General features: G+C 45.8%; 1 protein-coding gene across 4 annotated transcripts in view; it reads left to right on the forward strand.

Moving 5' to 3' along the window:
• Positions 1-24,118, forward strand: part of PAG1 (phosphoprotein membrane anchor with glycosphingolipid microdomains 1) — a 147,624-nt gene that overhangs the window by 107,114 nt on the left and 16,392 nt on the right. For all 4 annotated transcript variants that reach the window (XM_007125344.4, XM_055091153.1, XM_007125347.4 and 1 more), the window contains 4 exons: positions 13,947-14,152; positions 16,109-16,160; positions 19,818-19,914; positions 22,568-23,169. In XM_007125344.4, the coding sequence (XP_007125406.1) occupies positions 13,947-14,152; positions 16,109-16,160; positions 19,818-19,914; positions 22,568-23,169 (957 nt within the window). The remainder of the gene's footprint in view (positions 1-13,946; positions 14,153-16,108; positions 16,161-19,817; positions 19,915-22,567; positions 23,170-24,118) is intronic.

The following is a 24,118-nucleotide window of genomic DNA, read 5'->3' on the forward strand; positions in this document are numbered from 1 at the left end:
TTTTTAATTTTTTTAACATCTTTTTTGGAGTATAATTGCTTTACAATGGTGTGTTAGTTTCTGCTGTATAACAAAGTGAATCAGCTATATGTATACGTATATCCCCATGTCCCCTCCCTCTTGCTTCTCCCTCCCACCCTCCCTATCCCACCCCTCTAGGGGGTCACAAAGTACGGAGCTGATCTCCTTGTGCGATGCAGCTGCTTCCCACTAGCTATCTGTTTTACATTTGGTAGTGTATATATGTCCATGCCACTCTCTCACTTCGTCCCAGCTTCCCTTCCCCCTCACTATGTCCTCAAGTCCATTCTCTACGTCTGCGTCTTTATTCCTGTCCTGCCCCAAGTTCATCAGAACCTTTTTTTTCTTTTTTAGATTCCATATATATGTGTTAGCGTACAGTATTTGTTTTTCTCTTTCTGACTTTCTTCACTCTGTATGACAGACTCTAGGTCCATCCACCTCAGTACAAATAACTCAATTTCGTTTCTTTTTATGGCTAAGTAATATTCCGCCTTTATTTTTTGAAACAACTTTTTTTAATTTAAATATAGTTGATTTACAGTATTGTGTTAGTTTCAAGTGTACAGCAAAGGGATTCAGTTATATATATTTTTTCAGATTATTTTCTGCTTCTCTCTGCTATACAGTAAATACTTGCTGCTTATCTATTGTACGTATAGTGGTGTGTATCTGTTAATCCCAAACTGCTAATTTATCCCTCCCCCCAACTCCTGCTTTCCCCTTCGGTAACCGTAAGTTTGTTTTCTATGTCTGTGACTCTGTTTCTGTTCTGTATATAGATTCATTTGCATTATTTTTTAGATTCTGCATATAAGAGGTATTATATAATATTTGTCTTTCTCTGTCTAACTTACTTCACTTGGTATGATATTCTCTGGGTCCATCCATGTTGCTGCAGATGGCAATATTTCATTCTTTTTTATGACTAAATAATATTTCATTGTGTGTGTGTATATATAATATATATACATGTATGTACACCACATCTTCTTACCACATCTTCTTAAATACTCCATATTGCTTTCTGTATCTAGTTCAAAGTGCTTTTGGCTGTCCATGATATTAATGGTCATTGTAATGAACACAGACCTCTTACAAAGCATTTGACAGGTTCTGATTGTTGAGTTTCATGTTTAGTCATGTCACACCTTGTAAGAACAGAATCTCCACAGGGGTTGCCATTCTGTTATACCCATCTCCCCATCTCTGTCAACAGAGTGTTATCTTCCCTAAAGTGGCAAAGGAGAAGAAGAAAATAAATGCGCTGAAGTACGTAGACATGTACATACACATGTCATTCTTAAACTCCCAAAGTACCCCATGGAGTAAAGCCAGCTGTAAACAAAGTGGTAAAGCAGAAAAAAATTGCCAGAAAAGTCCTCCGAGTCTGTTCCCCTTGCCTCCCTCCACGCACAGTGTGTCTGCACTCTGGCCTTAGCCCTCTCACCTTCTCCTTCCCTCCCTTTTCCTCACTAGGTGACTTGCTCTGTTCTGTCATTTATTTCTTAATGGGATTTTAAATGCTTGTGCCACTTCTTGCATGAATGTTTTTTTAAGCTTTGCTTTAACTGTAAAGTGAAAGCAGTTTTCTTCCATTAGGGGGTGGGGGGACGGGGTGGGGGTACTCTCTACAGGCCCCCTCCCAGGTCCTTGAAATCTGATCCATCCTCAGCAGTTGGCTGACCCTGACTGTGATGGGTGGGTGCGTGGGTCCCTGGTGGTGGTCCTGTCCACCCCGTACTCACGCAGAGGCTGCCTTTGGAATCCACCAGACACAATGAGGACAGTTCTCAGCTTGAAACAACATCAGTCCAAGGGCACTGCAGCTGCGTCAATGCCACGGCGCCTCTGCTGTCAAGCTGAATGGAATCACGCTACAATTATTGTGGCTAGATGTTGTTTCTCATGCAATATGGTGGAAATGAAAGGACTTCTGGCTTTTTTTTCCCCTGACTTCCCATGCTTGGAATTCAACAATAAATTGTTTTTCATCTGTGATCAAAATATATCTCTGTATTAGGAACTTAATTCTAAAGATTTTTCACCTCTTGCCAGTTGAATTTTGCAACTGAATTTCAGCAGACCATTGTCATCTCATAGTCAAGGTGTGATTGGAAGATGAAACAGTCCTTGGCACAGAGTAGGTATTTAGCTATTATTTGTTCAGTGAATTACTGAGTGAGTGTCAAAGAGTAAAATACAGTTTGTACCTTAGTGTCAAAGAGTAAGAAACATTGGAGGTATTAGTCAAGAAACGAATGAAGCCACCCCCAAAGAGCTAAGCATCTTTAATAATAAAGACAGAAAGTCTCCAGAATGTTCTGTCACATTTGGAATCTCCTCAGGCTTGTCAAGTATTGAGATTGGAAATTAGATGGATCCCTTTCAGACTTGCCGTCTTTGTAAGATTTCCTAAGTTGGGGCATATGCCTTTTAAAAGCCTCAGAAGCTTCCAGCAGCCGCATCTTCTCTCTAAGTTACCTGTGCACACCCATCTGCATACTTGGGTTTGATCTTCACACTTTGTTGAAAGGCTCTTATAAATATGAATCATAAATGTGTAAATATATCAACTACACGTGAATGAGAAAATAAAAGAGACTCATCGTCTGCTCTGCAGCCATTGTGCCTGGTGTTGCTGCCAGATGTACTGCTGATGTTCTGGGGGTGTCGGGATTGACCTCCGGCGCTGGACCCTGACCGTAAAGACCGCCCATGTTGTCCCCTCCTGACATCTGTGTGAGCTGGTGTGGCCTTATCAGGTTTTCCCATGAATTATTAAGACTGTGTTTCCTGGGCAGTTGAAACTATTGATCCCACTGAGAATTTCTGGTTCTTGCTGGTCAATACTTCCCTTTGCGTGGAAAGTTCTGGATTTGGGTCGTACAACTTAGGAATCACTGACTACTTTTATAAATAGAATCTCAGAGCTGGAAAGAAACTTTATAAATGACCTCACTTTTCAGAAGGATAAACTGAGGCACAGGAGGTTCCGGCTCATTCCAGGCCACAAAGCAATGTAGTGGGAAAGAATGGAGTACAAGCTGGGTCTATGCCTCCACACATCAGTGACTTGTCCACTAGCTGCCATCTCATCAGACTCTGTAAAGGGCAGCCCTTTATGTGTGTGCTTCTATGGGAATCAAGAAGGCTCCAAGGACACAGGAGCTCTGACCTCATCTCACCTAACTTTAAGGAAGATGAAGGCCAAGTTTCACCCCAGGGATCTGGCTCAATGACCCTTCAACCCTAGTTGAAGGAAGATGAACATCTACACTAGTATTATTCATACATGGCCCTCAGACCAGCAGCCTAGACCTCCCCTGAGGGCCGAATAGAAATGCAGGAGTCACAGGAACATAGAGAACAGACTGGTGGTTACCAAGGGGCAGGGGGTTGAGGGAGGGATGGAGTGGGAGGTTGAGGTCAGCAGATTTAAGCTTTTATATGTAGGATGGATAAACAACAAGGTCCTACTGTATAGCGCAGAGAACTATACTCAATAGCCTATGATAAACCAGAATGGAAAAGAATATGAAAAAAAGAATGCAAATGTATGTATAACTGAATCACTTTGCTGTACAGCAGAAATTTACACAACATTGTAAATCAACTATACTTCAGTTTAAAAATATATTAAAACTGAAAGAAAAAAAAAAAAAAAAAAGAAACGCAGGATTCAGAATCTGCCGCTTAACAAGATCCCCAGGTGATCTGGAGAGGCAGTAAGGTGCTATTCTAGAACAGCCTTCTCCAGTTTCAGCATGCATCACAATCACCTGGAGGGCTTGTTAAAACAGAGACTGCCAGACCTCACCCCAGACTTTCTGATTCATAAGCCTCAGAGAAGGCCCGGAATTCTGCATTTTTAACAAGTTCCCAGATGATGGTGAGGCTTCTGCTGCAGAACCACCTTTGGAGGAGCTCTGCCCTGCAAGGTCCGTGGCCCTGTCGCTTCCTCTATGAGGAGCTTGGGAGTCACACTCCTTGAGTCATCTGCTCCCCCCACCCTCCTGGCAGAAAGCCTTGAGGGTGAGCCCTGAGTACCTACATTTTCAAACAGAGTTCTGACTCATTGTAATCAAGCTGTCACTCTGTCTCCCTAAGTAGTTTCTGGGAACACCGGCAAGTAACTCGCAGGGATGGTTTTTGAGGATTTTGCTTTCTAGAAGTCAATGAAAAGCATTTTGTCGGCCAGTTTCATAATGTAAAGAATTCTTAATGTTTTTTAAATGTAGGAAAGATGAGAATTAAAGATGGCCTTGATGTGTTGAGCACTGGGTAATAAGTCACGCTACCTTCTTGCTAGTGCCTGGGTAGAATGTTAACTCTTACCTCAGAGTCCTTACATCCGGGTACATCAGAAGGTGTGGCTGATCTAACTCACAATGAAACCAGTACTACGAACTGGGATTCCTCTGGGATGTGGCTTAAAATGCTGTCTAACTCTGAAATTCCACTTCTTCCATCCTGAAGGTTTCCTTTTCCCAGAATAAGCATCCTTTGATGTACAATCTCCATGAGGTAGCATTGTTAGGTGAGGCCTTGGTAAAAGCTAATTGGGATGTGACAGATACTGGAGCATTTGTAATTAGTGTCCAACCACAGTTCAAGTGTTAAAATGAATCTGATCTTTTAAATATCATGGTCCGTGAGTGGAGGATTTGAGAGGCATTTATGTCACATGGTAAATTTCTGAACCTCCCAGCAAAGACACTGAAGGGTTTTGGGGTTTTCTTTATTTTGTTTTGTTTTTTGGTTAAGTCTTTTACTACTATTTTTTTTAAGGTGTCTGAATCACCCGTTCGTCAGAAGCCAAATAAAAGCAGGCAAAGCAGTGCTTAACAGAGTCCTGACCTCACATGGAGAACAGACTTGTGGTTGCCAAGGGGGAGGGGGCTGGGGGAGGGGTGGGTTGGGAGTTTGGGGTTAGCAGATGCAAACTATTATATATAGAATGGATAAACAACAAGGTCCTACTGTAGAGCACAGGGAACTATATTCAGTATCCTGTGATAAACCATAATGGAAAAGAATATGAAAAAGAATGTATATATATGTATAACTGAATCACTTTGCTGTACAGTAGAAATTAACACAACACTGTAAATCAACTATACTTCAAGAAAATAAATTTTTAAAATAAAAATAAATAAAAAGGCTTCCCTGGTGGCGCAGTGGTTGAGAGTCCGCCTGCCGATGCAGGGGACACGGGTTCGTGCCCCGGTCCGGGAGGATCCCACATGCCGCGGAGCGGCTGGGCCCGTGAGCCATGGCCGCTGAGCCTGCGCGTCCGGAGCCTGCGCTCCGCAATGGGAGAGGCCACAGCAGTGAGAGGCCCGCGCACCGCAATAAATATATAAATGAATAAATGAATGAATGAATGAATGTATGTATGTCCCATCTTAGTAAACTGGCCTGTGTGTAAACACCACATCCCCACCGGACTCCAGCGAAGAAGATGGTGCCAGGGCTGCAAAGCGCTCGAGTTCCCTTGGAAGGGAGACCCATGATGACACGGCTGGGAGTGAGCAGTGAGCGAATCGGAGGAGAGTGAGCGTTCTTCTCTCTGGTGCCGGAAACAAGTCACAACCGCGTGAAGTTGAGCCTGCCAGAAAGATGGCGTGGCTCCCATGTCCTCACCTGTCTGCTCTTGTCCCAGATGGGCGGACACCTGGGGGTTATGAACATGGTGGGGATGGCCGTGGTTTTTTTTTTATTTCAAGCCTATGAGTCGAAACTGATATACACTGGGCCCCTTCAGGACCCCGAGGGGAACGTGGGGAGAGGCCAGTCGATCATGTGTAGGATGGAGGCAGCACCATGGAGATGTCCCCACCAGCCAGTCAAGCAGGCAAGCCAGCTTCTGGAACCCCTCACATACCTGAGAAATTTCAGCCTTGTTTGAGAAGACTGAGAAAAAGAATTTCTTCTTCTAATTCTTACCATCTCTGAAGGCCAAGTCAGTATCCACCTCCTCTTGGATCCTCGGAATTATTTACTCATTATTAATTCATTCAACTTATGTATTAAGTGCCTACTGTGTGCCACACACTAGGACTACAGCTGTGAACAAGATAACGTCTCTCCACAGTCTCCCTCTTGGAGCTTGGACCAGTGGAAGAGACTTCATCACTCTACTCTTGAGTGATGCTATGAAAGGAAAAGCTTGTAAAAAAAAAAAAAGGCAGGGGGCCTAAACTAAACTGGGGAGGGGGGAAACAGTGTCAGAAAAGCTGCTCCAAGGAAGTGACATTTAAGCTGAGACCTGAGGGATGGTTAGGCTTCCATCAGATGAAAATGTGCGAAGACAGCCAAGAATAGTTAAGGCTCCCCTTTCCTTTGAGAAATGTAAGACCCAGGACTGTGAGGGAGGGAAGAGAGAGGTGTGTATCAGATTCCTAGGAGAGGAGGAAGGCGTGACGTGTCATCGCTGAGAAGGGGCCAGAGGGACGGCAAGCTTGGGAACACATTGAGATCGATCGCCAGTGTGGAGACCTGGTAAGGGTGGTGAGGATTCACGTACAGAGAAGCAAGTAATTCCAGTGCTGGGACCTTTTTCAAGAGACCTCAGGCTGCTTTGGTGACAGTACAAAAAAGGCAGGTGGCTGTGTTTGTTCCAGAGCTAAGGTTTTGCCTTAAGACATACTTGGCTTAATTTTTAATTGTTTGCCTGATGTGCTGTTCTCTTTTATTCTCCTTCTCTCCCTTACCTAACAAATTATTCATTAAACTTGCATTTTGAGAGTCAGCTTGGGAATCCTCCTTTTGCAGAAACATGTATTCAGTAAAAATTTCTTGACTGGCTCCTATTTGCCAGCTCATGGAGATGCTGAGAATGTGGTGGGATACAAGATGGATATATCCCTGCCCTCAAGGAACTTTTCATTCAGATCAGATGAGCAAACATGCAAGGCAGGAAGAAATAGAGCCTAAAGTTCAAACTGCACACTTTGTGAAACAGCCCATTAAGACTTGCTTATGCAAATTGAAGACCCTTTACCTGGATTCCTCACCCATGTCTGTCAGAATCATTTTCTCCCTCTCTCTCTCCCCCCGACCCCTCTCCTGTTCTCTCATGAGATTTACCATTAAAAATAAAAAATGAACCTTGGGAATTGGTTTTCAAGTCAGGATAGGAGGAACAACAACCTTAGAAGGCATTCCTTACCCACCAAAGTCACTCGCCTTTTGGCTTTTCTGAAGGCAAAAACCAAAACGGCGGCAGAGCTTTGATAAGCAATAAACTATATTACTTCTGTAATGTAAGTTTAATGGTTTTGTTTGTTTGTTTGTTTTTTGTTGGGTTTTTTTTTGCGGTGCGCGGGCCTCTCACTGTTGTGGCCTCTCCCGTTGCGGAGCGCAGGCTCCGGACGCGCAGGCTCAGCGGCCGTGGCTCACGGGCCCAGCCGCTCCGCGGCATGTGGGATCTTCCCGGACCGGGGCACGAACCTGCGTCCCCTGCATCGGCAGGCGGACTCCCAACCGCTGCGCCACCAGGGAAGCCCAGTTTAATGTATTTTTGAAGACAAGTGACAGCCACACACACACTCCCAAAGGGTCAGATTTCCCATTTCCCATGGGGATCAAGAGGTTTACTATGCACAAGAAGAAATCAGGTTACGCTGACAGATGGCCTGAAGGATTTACAACCCGCTCTTGGGATGAATGCCTGGCTCTTTCCACAGCAGCAGCAAGCCTTGATGGCAGCAGGGCCAGTTTGGTGATGTCAAGGCTTCCCAGGTTCCTTTCTCTCGTGCTTCAAGCTGCTGCAGGAAGAAACGTCAAGATACTGCTCCATAGGTAAATAAAATGATTCGGGAAACCATAAAGAAAACCTTACCTTGGAGTGCCTTACCACCTTCTTCTCTTTGGGTGTGTCTCCCCCCGACTCAGGGAAAGAGAGAAACGGGGATATCTTTGTAACAACTGGTATGGCAGAGACCCTTGGGCCTTAGCAGGGCCCTGGTGGACAGTAGGCATTCACTGACGTGGCTCCATGTTTACAGCAGACCCGCTTGACTTTCACACAGAGTTCAGTGTACAAAGCTTACCTATAGCAGAGCCCCTTTGGTCGGAAGAGAAATTGACCCGAATTTGAATACTTGAGCTTAAAGCTCTTTCAGGAGACCGGAGACTTCAGTGGAGAGGTTCATGCTTCCATAGCCTGTGCATCTGCCCACGTGCTTCCCAGGACAGAAGCCCAGCAGAGAATTTAGGTGTTTGGTTAATCTGTTGTTCGTAAAGTGTCATTTTACCGCATGGTTCCCACACCTGGTGATGACCCGGGAAGGAGGCGTTCCCATGGCGATGGGTCCTTGAGCTCCTTATTTCGGCCATTGGTGAGAGGTCATGTGGAGGTGGTTTCCAACATGCTTAATTATGAGTCAACTAGGACAGCTGTAAAAGGGTAATGCCCATCATTACTGACCTCAACCGGCTTCTGAGGAACTAAGTGTCTGCTTCTATAGCTAATCTCACCGGCCATCCCAGCTCTACCAAATTATACAGAATTTGCAGCGATCAGAGCACCTACCTGTTAAACGTGTTGGGCTAAGGAAATAAATAGCTGGTAGATGGGCTGCAACTTTCATTCATTTCATCCGGTTTTTGCTTTCTTTTTTGTTGGAATTGATTGGGGTGGCGGATAGTCCAGGCTAATGAAGACAGTTAAAAGGCTCAGCAGGAATAACTGAGGTCTGTCCTGGAGGAGCCTGCTGATTAGGGCTGAGAATAGAATTAGACTGTCCCCTTGTGGTTAAAAATGGCACCTGCTTTTAAAGTAAAAGGCCCTCGGTTTTTCTCAATATTGAATCACTTATTGATTAGAATCATGAAAGGAATGGATACAAAAGCATGAGTGATTATGGAGCTTTTAGTCCAGAATAGTTATCCAACCCTACTTCTAAAAGAATCCCCCAAAGCAGTCCTATAAACTCAGGCATCGACCTTTCTCAGGGCCAAATGACAATTTCCCACGGTAGTCTGAAATGATATAAGATTGCGGGGTGGGCGAAATGCCACCACCTCTTGTCAATATCATGCATTAAATTAAAGTCACTGGTCATGATTGTACGTCAGCGCAGCCAATGGTGAAGCCTATTCTAAAACAAAAAAATTGATGTACGACTATTAAACTAAATCTGCTATTTCATTAGTATTATGATCTTTTGCAACACATCTGAGTGGGGCATTCAGGTGCTGTAATAAATGTTTGTTGAGGTACGGTGAATGGTCATCCTTTGCTCTATGTTGAATAACTCATAGAATATTTACACATGTGGTCTGACAACGGGATATTTTTTAACTTTGAAGAAACAGTATTCTATAATTGAGTGCAATTTTATTGCGACAGGTAGGAACAGGATAGAGAGAAACAGGCTTAAATATCTCCTTGACAAAATCATGAGAGATCGCCCCAAATTGTTCACGTGTTTCTGCTGGTGTGGATTGATTCTGGATGCTCAGGAAACATCTTACTTGATATAGGAATTAGCAGAAAATTAGCTGGTCCCCAAGGCCAGTAACAGCATCAGGGACTCTGCAGCCTTGGATTATCTTTTCCACGTGGACCTGGTTGGTAAAGGCGCACAGTGTATGATATAGAAAACCCTCGCTCCTTCGGGGTCCTTCCTTTTCAGGGTGACTTCTTACTTGCCGGACCCTGTGCCCCGCTGTCCTCATTCTCTCTCTGTCGCTAATCCTGAGAGAAGCCTTGAGTCTCAGGGAAGGACACCGATGCCCCGCCCTGCTCAAATGAACTCCACGAAAGAACCCTGAGTACTGCATTTAAGTTCAGTGAAACCAGTGCAGGAGGGTCCAGCCTTGGGGGGAAAGTCCATTCCACTTCTTGGAAAGCCCTGGGCCATCCACACAGGGCTTCCATTCTCATCCCCACCAAGAGGGAGGAATGTGGAAGTCATAACGCGTACATGCGTTATGCGTGTTAGCTCTTCTCTGCACACACGGGGGAGGGGCAGTCCGTCTACACACGGTGAGGGGGTAATCTACATACGCGGTGGAGGGAGGGGGTAGTCCATCTACACAAATGGGACGGGGGTAAGGGGGTAGTCTATCTACACACACGGTGGGGAAAGAGGGGGAGGTAGGCCATTTACACACACTGGGGGGCGCAGTTCATCAGCACACACGGGAGGGGTAGTCTGTCTACACACATGGTGGGGGACAGTCCGTCTACACACACTGGGTTGGTGGGGGGAGGAAGCCCCCCACCAAATTTCAGATAAGCCACTGAAATTTAAGAAGGAGATGACCAGAGAAGAAATGGGCAGGAGAATTATGGAAACAGGAGACCAGAAAGAGAAAGAGACCGGGAGAGGAGAGTACCAGTGGTGCAGACCTTCTCTAAAACTGGAACAGTCCCACTGGGAGGGAGGTCACGTGTGTGTAGACCCCCGCACACCACTGGTCCTGCAAGGGTAGGCGCTCCTGCTGCACTGCCACCACAGCTGTGACCTGTGTGGCTCCTTGTCGAGTTGCACATAGAGTTTTCTGAGAGGTGGAAGCTGCCCACGCAATTGGAGCCCTTGTCCTTAGGGGTACAATGTATTGATGATCTGACTCAGAAACAGTACCAGATGGTGATCTTGCTTTGCACTGTGAGATTGTTTTTGTCCACGATGAGAACTTTTGTAAAAAAGCATTTCTGTCAGTAGCTTTTCTGCAAATTCTGGTTGAAAGGGAATGATCCAGGAGTTTTGCCACATTTTCTCTGAGTTACATCTTTTATTCAGTAGCTGCTAATAATCTGCTTTCACCCTTTTTCTCCCCACACTGTTCTGCTAGGTGGAGCACCACATAATTCATTATATTCTATCGCCTCCCCCTGTTGAGAGAGAGAAAGAGAAAAGAGAAACGTGTACCAGAGATGGAGAGAGGGGCCTGCTGGATAGATATGTGCCTTTTGAATAATTCACTCAGCAAATTATTTTCTAAGAACCGGGAACTTTATAAAGAGGCATTGATTAAATCATTGTACGAATGAATGAGCGAAGGAAAGAAAGAACACACGAACGCCTGCACAACAGATATCTTTTGTTTGTACCTCCTGAAATGTGTTATGCATGAACCTGGATCTGGATATAAAAATTTATTTCATATATATTCATAGGTCCCCGTCATTCATGTGCTTGAATGTATTTTAATAACTTGTGGTGCCAATTTGTAGTCTAAGTTTAAAGTGCATTATTCATTGTTTCAACAAATCATAAGAGAAGTGCTGGTGATTTTCACTCAGTTATAGCTGTCCAGGGGCAAACAGGCAAAGGCAATTTGACCATCCATTACTGTATGCATGTAGTGTTTATAGGTATAATATATAACCAATACAGGAAGAAAGAAGTTCTGTATTACCCAGGAAGTTGTCATTTATTTATTTATAGAGCATTAAGAAGTGTTCATGTTGGTTCAAGGCCATATAGAAAGCAATCGACTTCATCTAGAAATCTCTCGGCATGCTTGTAGATAAAATTTCTTTTTCTCCAGCTTTTTATTATTTGTCGCCTTTAAATATTGAAATAAATGTGAAGTGTCTCACCTGGAGAAAATCTGGTCTCGTTGAACCACAGTGACTCCGTAAGCTCCCCAGGTGCTGGCTTGGTGTAGATGCTCAGTGATGGCTACATAAGAGTCCCAGGTCTGTTAGGGAAGCAAATGGAAATACAAACATCAACCGTCTTTTTCAAGAAAAAAAAAATGTTTTGAGTTTTGATGAATTATCATGACAAAAATATTTATTTGCTGACTTTATTCATGAATCTTGAGATGAAGTTAAAGGCTGTTTAAGCGCTTCCCTGGTGGCGCAGTGGTTGAGAGTCCGCCTGCCGATGCAGGGGACACGGGTTCGTGCCCCGGTCCGGGAAGATCCCACGTGCCGCTTTATTTCATATATATTCATAGGTCCCCGTCATTCATGTGCTTGAATGTATTTTAATAACTTGTGGTGCCAATTTGTAGTCTAAGTTTAAAGTGCATTATTCATTGTTTCAACAAATCATAAGAGAAGTGCTGGTGATTTTCACTCAGTTATAGCTGTCCAGGGGCAAACAGGCAAAGGCAATTTGACCATCCATTACTGTATGCATGTAGTGTTTATAGGTATAATATATAACCAATACAGGAAGAAAGAAGTTCTGTATTACCCAGGAAGTTGTCATTTATTTATTTATAGAGCATTAAGAAGTGTTCATGTTGGTTCAAGGCCATATAGAAAGCAATCGACTTCATCTAGAAATCTCTCGGCATGCTTGTAGATAAAATTTCTTTTTCTCCAGCTTTTTATTATTTGTCGCCTTTAAATATTGAAATAAATGTGAAGTGTCTCACCTGGAGAAAATCTGGTCTCGTTGAACCACAGTGACTCCGTAAGCTCCCCAGGTGCTGGCTTGGTGTAGATGCTCAGTGATGGCTACATAAGAGTCCCAGGTCTGTTAGGGAAGCAAATGGAAATACAAACATCAACCGTCTTTTTCAAGGAAAAAAAAAATGTTTTGAGTTTTGATGAATTATCATGACAAAAATATTCATTTGCTGACTTTATTCATGAATCTTGAGATGAAGTTAAAGGCTGTTTAAGCGCTTCCCTGGTGGCGCAGTGGTTGAGAGTCCGCCTGCCGATGCAGGGGACACGGGTTCGTGCCCCGGTCCGGGAAGATCCCACGTGCCGCGGAGCGGCTGGGCCCGTGAGCCATGGCCGCTGAGCCTGCGCGTCCGGAGCCTGTGCTCCGCAACGGGAGAGGCCACGGCAGTGAGAGGCCCGCGTACCACAAAAAAAAAAAAAGGCTATTTAAGTGAGAATGTTCTACAATTGAGCAAAGCAAATGTTCTTTAAGCAAGGCATCTCTGACGAGAGATCGTTAATTTGATATAGCACTCTGTTTTTCAAAATCTAAAAGTCTTAAAATATTTCACAGAACTCATTATCCATTTCATTTAGAAGCCCTGTAGCTGGACCGGGGAGCGGTAGCCCCCATTGAGAAGGAGCGCCCTCTAGGGGCTGAGACCACTGGCGCTGGAGTCAGAGCTGGCTGGTCTCATATCCTCCGCTGCCACTGAGCGCAGTGACACGGTCCGGGAACTTAGTGTCTCTGAAAAATGAGGATTAGCCGTGCCTTCTTCACAGCCTGGTGGCAGTGATCAAATGAGGAAAGCACTCAAGTCCCAGGCACATGCAGGGTACTAATATGTCCCAGCTTTTATACTCAATTTGTAGTCGTTTATAAATAGGTCTAATTTGCTGCCGGTGATGCATTCTTAGCGTAGACTTTTAGCCATCCCTTTGAAAGTGGACTTATTGAGTGCTTACAAAGTTTAGTGAAAGCCAGCCCTGGAAATAAAGTCACATACTGAGAATAGTTAACTGTTTATGAAGGTGAACGTAAAGACAATCTATTTCATTAATTGTATTGACCTTAAACCTTCTCGAAGAGAAGCAGTTTTGGGGAGTTGGGGATTCAGGTGGGAAAGATGCAAACTACGTTTTTGTGAAAGCTGTAATAAATGCTTTACACTGTTCTGGCAAAAAAACAAAAACAAACCAAAAAAACCACGGGAAACCAAATAAGCATTTATTCATTTGCTGTGGAGTACTTGGAGTCTTAAATTTATTTGAAGACATTAAGAATCTATCCCCAAACATATCCAAATAACAAGACATCCGTTGCCTCAAACACTACGCTAGGCACTGCACGCTCCTGCTTTGCGTTTTGGATGAGAAAACAAAGGCCTGGACCACAGAGGGGAACTTGCCCAGAGGGAGTTCCAAGTCGAGTCCAGTACATTCTGCACACACCTCCCTGCTCTGCTCAAACGCCCCCTTCACCCCACGCCCCACCAGGAGCTTACTCCCAGATTCTGGCATCTCACGCGAGAAGTTGTCAAAGCACACGTTGTTCTCTCTGCAGGAGGACGCAGCCCTCTACCCCCATGTCGCCACCTTGGAAGGACTGACCAAATCCAGCAGCCTGTGCCACTTCCCACCCACCATGGGACCCGAGGGAAGCTTGCTGAGTGGGGGACAAATGCAGATCACGCTGTGGGGAAGCCTGGCAGCTGTGGCCACCTTCTTCCTCATCACCTTCCTCATCTTTCTGTGCTCCAGTTGTGACAGGTGAGAGCAGTGCATGTCTACTAGAGCCTTAAAATAACATGTTCCCTGGACCCAGAAGACTTTCTATGTAAAAAGCCTGTAATGAATGGCATCTCACTGCATAGACATTCCCAGAAACTCATATGTTAGATGAACTGACTTCTCTGCCGCAAAGGAGACCAGGACACTTTTTATTAGTTCAGTGAAAAGCCACATCTGATTTTCCTGGGGAGCAACTGGAAGAGCCCTTTTGTATGAAACTTCCCAGAAGGAAATTTTTGCTATTCTTATGAGCACACCCTTGTCAAAATGTGTATTGTCTTTTTCCATCTGTGGACATTTGGAAATCTAAGTATCATGTGCATTAAAGATACTCTTTTTGCTGCCATTTGAGAGTTACTGAGAATTTTTGCTGCTCTGTAGCTTTCAGGGAGTCATTTTATTAAGGATTTGTTATCTAGAACTGCAGTTTCTTAAGAAACATTCGTTTTTCTACAAGAGAAACATTCTGTGTATGAAATAACCATCTTGTCTTATTTTAGAATTATACTTCTCTCTCTCTCTCTCTCTCTCTCTCTCTTTCCCCTCTCCCCTTCCTCCCTCTTTGTCTCTCTCAGAAACAATAGAGTAAGTATCATGTGCATTAAAGATACTCTTTTTGCTGCCATTTGAGAGTTACTGAGAATTTTTGCTGCTCTGTAGCTTTCAGGGAGTCATTTTATTAAGGATTTGTTATCTAGAACTGCAGTTTCTTAAGAAACATTCGTTTTTCTACAAGAGAAACATTCTGTGTATGAAATAACCATCTTGTCTTATTTTAGAATTATACTTCTCTCTCTCTCTCTCTCTCTCTCTCTCTCTCTTTCCCCTCTCCCCTTCCTCCCTCTTTGTCTCCCTCATAAACAATAAAATGTGTAACCCCTCCACCAAAAAAAAAAAAAGGAGATCTTTGCTTGGAGAGAAGCAAAGTCCTTTCTAACCAGGAGTGATTTTCCAGGTGTTCAGACATTGTTACAACATATGCAGCTCTCTGGTGAGGGCTGCTTCTGGGAGCCAGTGCAGACCAGCTGACAGCCAGCCCTCTTCCAAACTCTTCTCAATAACCTTGGAAGAGACTGGACAAGTGTCATTTAAAAGGCTGGATGTGGCTTCATGCCCTAAAGTCTCTGTCAAGAGGGGAAAATCCAGACTCCCTGAACACAAGTTACCCTCCAAATCCCTGCGCGGTTTGGATCCAGGACTCCAGGGCTGGGAGAGAGACTAACTGGCCAGGAAGATGAAGAAATAGAAGCAAAGCTAGAGGAGTGTTTGTTCCCCTGGGCCTGGGAGGGCCTGCCTTGCAATTATTTATTCTCCCACTAGGTGTCACTGTTGCCTTATACATCTATGGGAAAGGTAGCCTCTAGTACTGATCCCTTTCTTTAGCCTGTCCCGAGTAAAAATAAATTCTATTTTTACTCGATGGACTTTTCCATCGACTGCAAGTACATATGACTCATCCTGAGGGCATGTAACCTCCCCGACAAGCCAAAAGTTGTATTTTCTTTATTTTCTCAATCCCATGGCAGTGTGTGACTTTGCAAAGACTGAATTAAGAAAGATGAAGAGATGAAAATTGTTGATTTCCTTAAAAAAAAACAAAAACAAAAAGCTCATGCCAGTATTCTAGATATAAACAGTTTCTACTCAGGAAACTGCCCCAGTCCTCTTGTTAACTTGTATTTTCTGCTCCTGGAGGAAGGGGAGGTCCAGAGAGGTGACCAGCCCCTTGCTAGGACTTGACTCTCTCGGACCCTGCTGCCTGCAGAGGAGAGGTAGAGTGAATTGTCTGGCTTCTGCTTCCTTGGCAAAATAAACTTGATTTTTAAAAGAGAGATTATTTAAATGTTGATCAAAGTTTGAGTAGGAAAGGGGAGTGTATGTTTGATTTTAGATGGCACGTTGGATGTTACAGCCATGTTTCCTCTTCTGTTTCAGAGAAAAGAAGCCGAGACAGCACAGCGGAGACCATGAGAACCTGATGAACGTGGTGAGCACGCGTGCACGAGCTTTAAAGCATAGCCGCTTATCTAAAGCAGGTCCCTACAAGCTTACAACCTGAAGGAAACCCAGGGAAGCAATTCAGCCAGAGTTAACTGGCTGCCTGGGCTGTGTCCTCTTGCTGCAGGTTTATATTCACCGTGGCTAGAGGCCTGTGCAATTAGCCAGGTTGTTGGGAGAGCTTCTGAAATGGATGCAGTTGTACCACTGCTGGAAAGATCCTCAGATAGTTCCAACCTACTGCAGGGATGTTTCTGTTTTGCCTCTGCTGGGCTCCAGCCGGTGTATTAGTTGGCTAGAATTGTCATAACAAAGGACCATAAACTGAGTGGCTTAAATAATAAATTTATCATGTCACAGTTCTAGAGGCTAGAAATTCGAGATCAAGGTGACAGCAGGGTTGGTTCCTTCTGAGAGCTGTGAGAGCGCATCTGTTACAGGCCACTCTCCTAGCTTCCCGTGGTCGGTTGGCAGCCTTTAGTGATGTTTGGTTTGAAGATCTCTGCCCTTACCTCGTGTTCTCCCTGTGACTCTACACCGTCTTCTCTCTATGTGTGTCTGTCTCTGTCCAAGTTACCCTTTTTTAAGGCCTCTGATATGACCTCATCTTAACCTGTTTCATCTGCAATGACCCTGTTTCCAAATGAGGTCAAGTCTAAGGTATTGAGAGTTCGGACTTCAATATAGGAATTTGGAGAGGATAAAATTCAACCTGTAACAGCTGATCATTAAGCTTACTGGAGCCTGGGACCCCCAGCATCCTAGATGTGGCCTGGCCTTGCTGGGTTTTCTTGCTCTGCGCCCTAAAGGGTCCTGATCGAGCCCCGCGGGCCTCTTGGATCCACCCAGATAGGGAGCAGCCTGGGCATCCTGGTCCCACCTCATTCTCTCCCCTCAGGCCCATGCCCTTAACTGGCTGAGCAATTCCAGCAGCTGGGGATGGGGCCGCCCTCATATTCGCAAGGCTGAAATGGTGAAGATGCTTCCTGTCCCGGACATAATTTCTCAAGATCAGGCATAAACTGGTTGGAGGAAGAAGGGGCGAAAAGGAAAGATGGATGAGTGAAGTATGTCACGTGAGGTCTGGTATGAAACACGCAGCCAGCAGCCAGGTTCCAAGCTCACCCAGGAGGCGTCCCGGGCGCCCTGCCCTATGACTGCGGGATTCTTCCAGGCCAGGCAGCGAAGTGGTCAGCCCTCCTCTCCTGGGAGCCCCTGGGGAGTTCCCTCCTTTCATCTCTGTATGCAGGCAGCTCACACACACCCCCTCCACTGCTTTCCGGGCTTCTCATCACCCCCCTCCTTTTTACCCCCGTTGTCACCCTCACTGCGGTCTCGGGTTGTCTATGTCCCCACTTCTCACCCGCCCCCAGCGCCTCTGTTGGATTGCCGCTGTGCAGGCACCCAGAGGGCAGGTGGGAGAGGAGGTGGTGCCTCCACTGTGGCTTCTCCCACGTGCAGGTCCCAGGCCTCAGCTTTCGTCCCCTTCCCACTCTCCTTGGTGCCCGTTGGCAGGAGAGGCGGGACTGGGGGAGCGGCTTCCATCTCCATCACCCTCCCCTCCTGTTGTCCTTCTAGAGCTGCGGTTCTCAGGCATGGCCTGGACCAGCAGCACCACCTGGAGTTTGTTAGAAGACTCGGGGGGGGCGGTGGGGGGGAGGCTGGGAGCAAGCCCTCCGGGTGATCCTGATGTTTGCTCAGGTGTGAGAACCTCTGTTCTAGACCGTCGGTTCCTGCTCTTCTGCTAACACCCAGCAGCAGCCCTGGTGTGAGACAGGAAGGGAGTGGTGGGTGGATAAAAGGAAGATCTGACTCTCCATGTGCAGTGTCCTTCATTAATAGCCCACCACAGCCTCTCTCACATGAATGTGTGAGCAAGGGAGTGCACGCTAGAGCACGTTTGCACACACACATCGCGTGGCTCTCTTTACAAGCTTCTGTCCTAGCTTCTCAATTTTGTACAACTTGCAGAGTCTCCATCCCAGGCCTGAGAAGTCCCTCTAGTCAGCCAGCCTTCCCCACCCCTGATCCCGGCTCTGACACACACCGATCGCTCCACAGCCCCAGAGGAGCTGCCTTTAAATCCTAAGGTGCAAAAGGCCGGCGGGGGGTGTCCCATGGCTGCCTCTGAAGCTGCAGTGAGAGGGAGGCTCCCTCCTGGCTTCTGTGTTTGGAGCTCCAGCAGGCGTTTTCTCGTAGAAGCTAAGAGAAGAAGTGGTGGTGAGAGCCTAGAGTATGATAATTCAGCTGTGACGGATTGATTGTGCTGTTATGGGCCCACCTGGGAGCCGTCCCCCCCCACAGCTGACTCCTGCCCGGGGGTGACGTCATTTCTGTGAATGGGCACCTGTGTCTGCAGCCACCCTGCAACCTAACACAACGACCCACCTCATGGGCTGCATGGGATTGAAAGAGCTGACTCCCAGTAAACGTTTGGCTCGTGACGCAGCATGAGCTATTTGCTCTCTGTTATTATTACTTGGTTCCCAAGTCAGAGAATTTGTGAAGCCAGCTAGCCAACGTTGTGGTGCTATTTACATCAGAACTTCCCAGGTGGACTCCTGGAACGTGGTCCGGTGTGGCCTCCTGGGTCCCGCAGGCCGTGCATTCCATGAGTGGGATGGGGGAACAGATCCTATCAGCAGTGATTCAGCTGCTACGTGGGACCAGCTGCATATTTCAAGAAATATGTGAGCTACCACCTTACCTTCAGGCTAGTCATAGCTGTAGCTCAGCCTGGCGTATCATGCCATGTACTGTCCACCCACGCTAGCCCAGTAGAAAACAATCAATGCCATTCTTCCCTCCAAGTGTCCTGAGTTTGTTTGTGAGAATAAGAAAGGTTTGCAAACCTCCTTTTTAGCATATGATGGTTTTGGGGAGCCTTGAAGCAGAGACTTGGCTGATTATGAGTCCCAGACAACAGTGACGTTATCTCCGATCAGATTTAAGTCCCTTCCCTTCAGATGACAAAGGTGATGTTTTCCTTGGCATGACACACCCTTAAAAAGGGTAACGTTTCCGGCACCCCTGGGAGAAGAATGAGGCCTCTCTCTGCTGGAGCTGATTCTGATCAGCCCTGGGGCTTCTGGTCCCCCTCACCTTGAGCTAAGGGACCTGATACCCCACAACCTACCATAGCCTATTTGTGATTACCAGATGGGAAGCTCTGTGGATGGCAGCCTCGCAAGATTCCCAGGACGGCCCTGTCCAACAGAACCTTCCACCAAGATGGAAGTGTTCTGTAACTGCACTGATAGGGTAACCACTATCCACGTGTGGCCATTGAGCCCTTGAAATGTGACTCGTACAACTGAGGAGCTCGATTTTATTTCGTTTCGCTTAATTTAAATCTAAGCAGCGGATTTGGGTTTTGTTGTTGTTGTTTTAATTTTTAGAAGAAGCCATGGAGGGAATTCCCTGGTGGTCCAGTGGTTAGGACTCTGCACTCTCACTGCTGAGGGCCAGGGTTCAATCCCTGGTTGGGGAACTAAGATCCCACAAGCTGTGCGGTTTGGCCAAAATAATTAATTAATTAATTGATTGATTGATTGATTGATTAAAAAATAGTCCCCCCCCAAAAAAAAGCCGTGGATATTCCCCTCTGCCACGCAGTCTGATTTTTCTGGTGCCTTTGTTTTTGCAGCCTTCCGACAAGGAGATGTTCAGCCGTTCAGTTACCAGCCTGGCCACAGACGCGCCTGCCAGCAGCGAACAGAACGGGGCACTCACCAACGGTGACGGTAAGTTCTGCAGAAATACCAGCTTTCCACGCAGGCCTCATCACCTGAGAAGGGGCTAGGTGTCAGAAAATGTAGCTCAGAAACTAGGAAATGTGTTTGTTCTTGCTCACCTTTTGTATTACTACCAGTTTTAGCCAAAAAAATCTCATTTGGATGAAAAGTTAATATCTATGAATTGGCTTCTGTGTGCCATTGCTCTAAGATTTGTATGTGTACTAACTCATTTATGCTAACCCATTTATGCTAACAGCTATAAGATTACTATGGCTAATATTACTGCCCTGTAAGGTAGGAATTATTACTCTTCACAATTTACAGATGAGGCAACTGAAACATTGCTGCTGCAACAAATTACCACAAACTCAGTGCCTTAGAAGAACACAGGTTTATTAACTTGGAGCTCTGGAGGTCAGAGTCTGAACCGGGTCTCCCTGGGCTAAAATGAAAGTATCAGCAGGGCTGCGCTTCTTCCCCAAGGCTCTAGGGAAGAATCTAGTTCCTTGCCTGCTTCCGCTGCTGGAAGCCTCCCGCATTCCTTGGTGCTGGACTTCTCTCCACCTTCAAGTCTCTCTCCGACTCTCCTGCCTCCATCTGTCACTTATAAGGACCCTCATAATTACACCGGGCCCACCTGGATGCCCCAGGCTCCTCCCCATCTCAAGATCAGCTTATAGTTCATCAGTATCCTTAATTCCTCCCTTGCCGTGGAATGAAACACACTCACAGAATCCTGGAATTAGGACGTGGATGCCTGGGCGGGGGGGTGGGCACTATTCTGTCTGGCGCAGAGAGGTTAATAACTTGCCTAAGATGTTATGGTCAGTGCTCTGAGGATCTGTAACTTGAACCCTCGATCTGACTCCTGGGTACACCCTTAGGACCACTCTGCATGCTGCCTGTTTCACGCCCAGGACGTGCTTGCTGACAAAAGTCACAGCTCCATTTCCACTCCCCAGTTTACAGAGCGCTTTCGCCTGGGGTAGCAGACCCTCCTCTTACCTCCATTTACAGACAAGGAGACTGTGGGACAGTCAGGATTGACACCGGAGGCTTCAGACTCCAGTGCCCGTTCTCTGTCCGCCGTGACACAGACATCTAAATCCAGAGGGCAAAAGTTCACCCCCTCCTTGATGATCAAGTATTTAGAACACAGTGGGTAGTGATGGTAACTTCCGACGAGGGATCCATTATCATTTTCCCGAGATACTCTTAAGGGACACTATTTCTAGTCCCCCTAAAGAGAAGTAGTCTTTTTTTTTTTTTTTCAGGACAAGAGGTGAGCACTTTATTTCTTCTTTTACTCATTTAGTTTTTTTTTGTTTTTTTTTTTTTTTCTCATTTAGTTTTTCATGTAAAAACATAGTGGGGTCAACCATGCATTAGACACTGTTCTGGACTCCAGGGTCTTAGAGAATCCCAGTCTAGTCCGTAAAAGCAAGTGGGTTAAAAACTGTTAAGTTATAAACCCCCACACACAGATGTAAAGAATATATACGATATATAATGAATATATATATTATATAAAGTAAATATATATGAATATACCAGTACAAATACATGTTTAAGTATATATTTACTTTATATAATATATATATTATATGCATACACTTATATATATAAAGAATATATAGCATATAAAGAACATACAGTGGAGAGACAGTAATTTAATAACTGGCTCACTGCAGTGTTAAGTACCCAAAGGGCCGGACTCATTGGGCCTCGTTGATGAATGATGTATCCCCAGCACTTCAACCATCCCTGGCACCTAGGAGGCACTCAAAACACATTTGATAGGGCTTCCCTGGTGGCGCAGTGGTTGCGAGTCCGCCTGCCGATGCAGGGGACACGGGTTCGTGCCCCGGTCCGGGAAGATCCCACGTGCCGCAGAGCAGCCGGGCCCGTGAGCCACGGCCGCTGAGCCTGCACGTCCGGAGCCTGTGCCCCGCAATGGGAGAGGCCACAGCAGTGAGAGGCCCGCGTTCCGCAAAAAAAAAAAAACAAACACATTTGATAAAGGGATGACTGAATGGCTCCACGCAGTAACATTTCTGTAGCAACCTAAGAATTTCAAAATGTTGGTACCGGAGCCAGTAAGATGGAAGGAAGAGCTTTAAAGAGGCACAGGGTAGGCCGACCCTTTGGGATACTGCTTTGAGCACATTTTTGCCCCATTGTTTCCATTGTCTGTCAAACAAAGTGACCTATGAAGGGGGATGGCTCCCAGGTATTCCCTCCACAGAAGAGGTGGCCTGTAGGGCCGGGACAGTGGCTGCCACACATGCCCCCCCCCCCTTTGGAGCCCAGCCTCCCACACTTTGGCCCTATGCAGTGTCACTTTCATCCTCTGGTCACTTTGGACACTGCCTACAAGAAGCCCATCAGGAGTAACAACAAATACTGTATAACTGTGACCCAAATTGATAGCCAAGACAATTTATTAAATACTGTATCAGAAAGATGTAATGGAGGGCTTTAGTTTACACTCTGATTGAAATAAGAATATCCACTAACAGTCAGAACATCTGTAATTTACAGCCTCAAGTCAAATAAAAAGCCAGCACCTTGATTTCACCTAACTTGACATCATCTGCTTCACTGTAATAATTATGTCAGAAATTGTCCTTCTCCACTTTTAAGACTCCCACTCCTTTAGTTCTTTCAGAAGACAGCACCGTGACCTGCACGCAGCATTACGAGGAAGTCCAGACCTCAGCTTCAGATCTGCTGGACTCCCAGGACAGCACAGGGAAGCCAAAATGTCATCAGAGCCGAGAGTTGCCCAGAATTCCTCCTGAGACTGAAGTGGACACGAGGCTCAATGGAGAAAGCGCGGACGGGGACCAGGGTCTGGGGATGGAGGGGCCGTATGAAGTGCTCAAGGACAGTGCCTCACAAGAAAATATGGTGGAGGACTGCTTGTATGAAACTGTGAAAGAAATTAAGGAGGTGACGGCCGCCGCCCACTCAGCTCGAGGCCACAGCAGCAGGTCGAAGTCAACTTCCACCGTGAAAGAGCTTCCGGGGCCCCAGGCCAGTGGCAAAACAGACTTTGCCGAATATGCCTCTGTGGACAGAAACAAAAAGTGTCGACAAAGTGCTAATGCAGAGAGTATTCTTGGAAATGCCTGTGATCCAGAAGAGGAGGCGCCACCCCCTGTCCCCATTAAACTTCTGGATGAAAATGAAAACCTTCAGGAGCAGGCAGAGAGTAAAGCAGGAGAAGGAGCCGCCGAGGGGACCAGTGAAACCAACAAGGTGGGCTCCGGCACATCGGTTTCAGAGCTTTTGTCACGATTGGGCGTCTAGCTGATCCTGGGGCTTTTGTTTGTACGTTGTTCTAAGGAATACATGCTGGCACCCTCACGTGCATTGAATGGTGGAAGCTGTTTTAGTGTGAGCTGTGTTTGACTTTTTTTTTCCCCCTCCAAGTAATAAAATACTGAAAGCTCATATTTACAAAATATTTCTCTCTTGGCACCTTCCTTGGATATTTTCCAGTTTTTGCATCATGTCTAATTGGGGCAAGTATGATTTTCTTCATTTTGAAGACCAAGAACTGGAAAGACGAGACTCTTTGCCACCTATTTAGCCTCTTCCACTTGTTACCACCCCAGGCAGTGAGGTGATCTCCCCGCTCCCCGGGTCCCAGAAATCAGAGCAGAGGAATAGGCAGAGGGGACCAGTTCACAGGTGCCACTGGGCGTATCTGATTATGTATAGACTTTTATATGAATCAAGTAAGAGATTTTATTTTGTGACAATTTCTAAATAATAACCTGTAGCTCTTAAGTGTAGCTATTCAACAGAGCTCTAAAATGTACTGACAATCCCCGAGCCTTCTCTGTGTGTGTCTCATAAGCTGATGTCTGAGCCACAATAGCTTGGGATTCACATCTCCAGCTGTCAGCATTTCCTTGGGATTTAAACTAGGCCCTACCTTCTTTAGGCAACTGATATCTAATTTCCATTCTCTGCAGAGAAAAAAGTAGGGTTCTCTTCTCAAGTTTTGGTAGGAAGGCCAAGTAGGGACTAGTCAGTCAATAGTAGCCTTGGAAAACTTGGGGCGTTCATGATCAAAAGGGGAGGCCTGGCTAGGGTTATATAGCTTATACCAAGGAGTCATTCTGTGTAGTGTTCTCTGAATGCATTTCGGCTTTTCGTTTTACCCGTAAAGCGAGCCATTGAGAGCCTCAGTATTTATGAA

Source organism: Physeter macrocephalus, chromosome 15 (assembly GCF_002837175.3).
Source record: "Physeter macrocephalus isolate SW-GA chromosome 15, ASM283717v5, whole genome shotgun sequence".
Lineage (NCBI taxonomy): Eukaryota > Metazoa > Chordata > Mammalia > Artiodactyla > Physeteridae > Physeter > Physeter macrocephalus.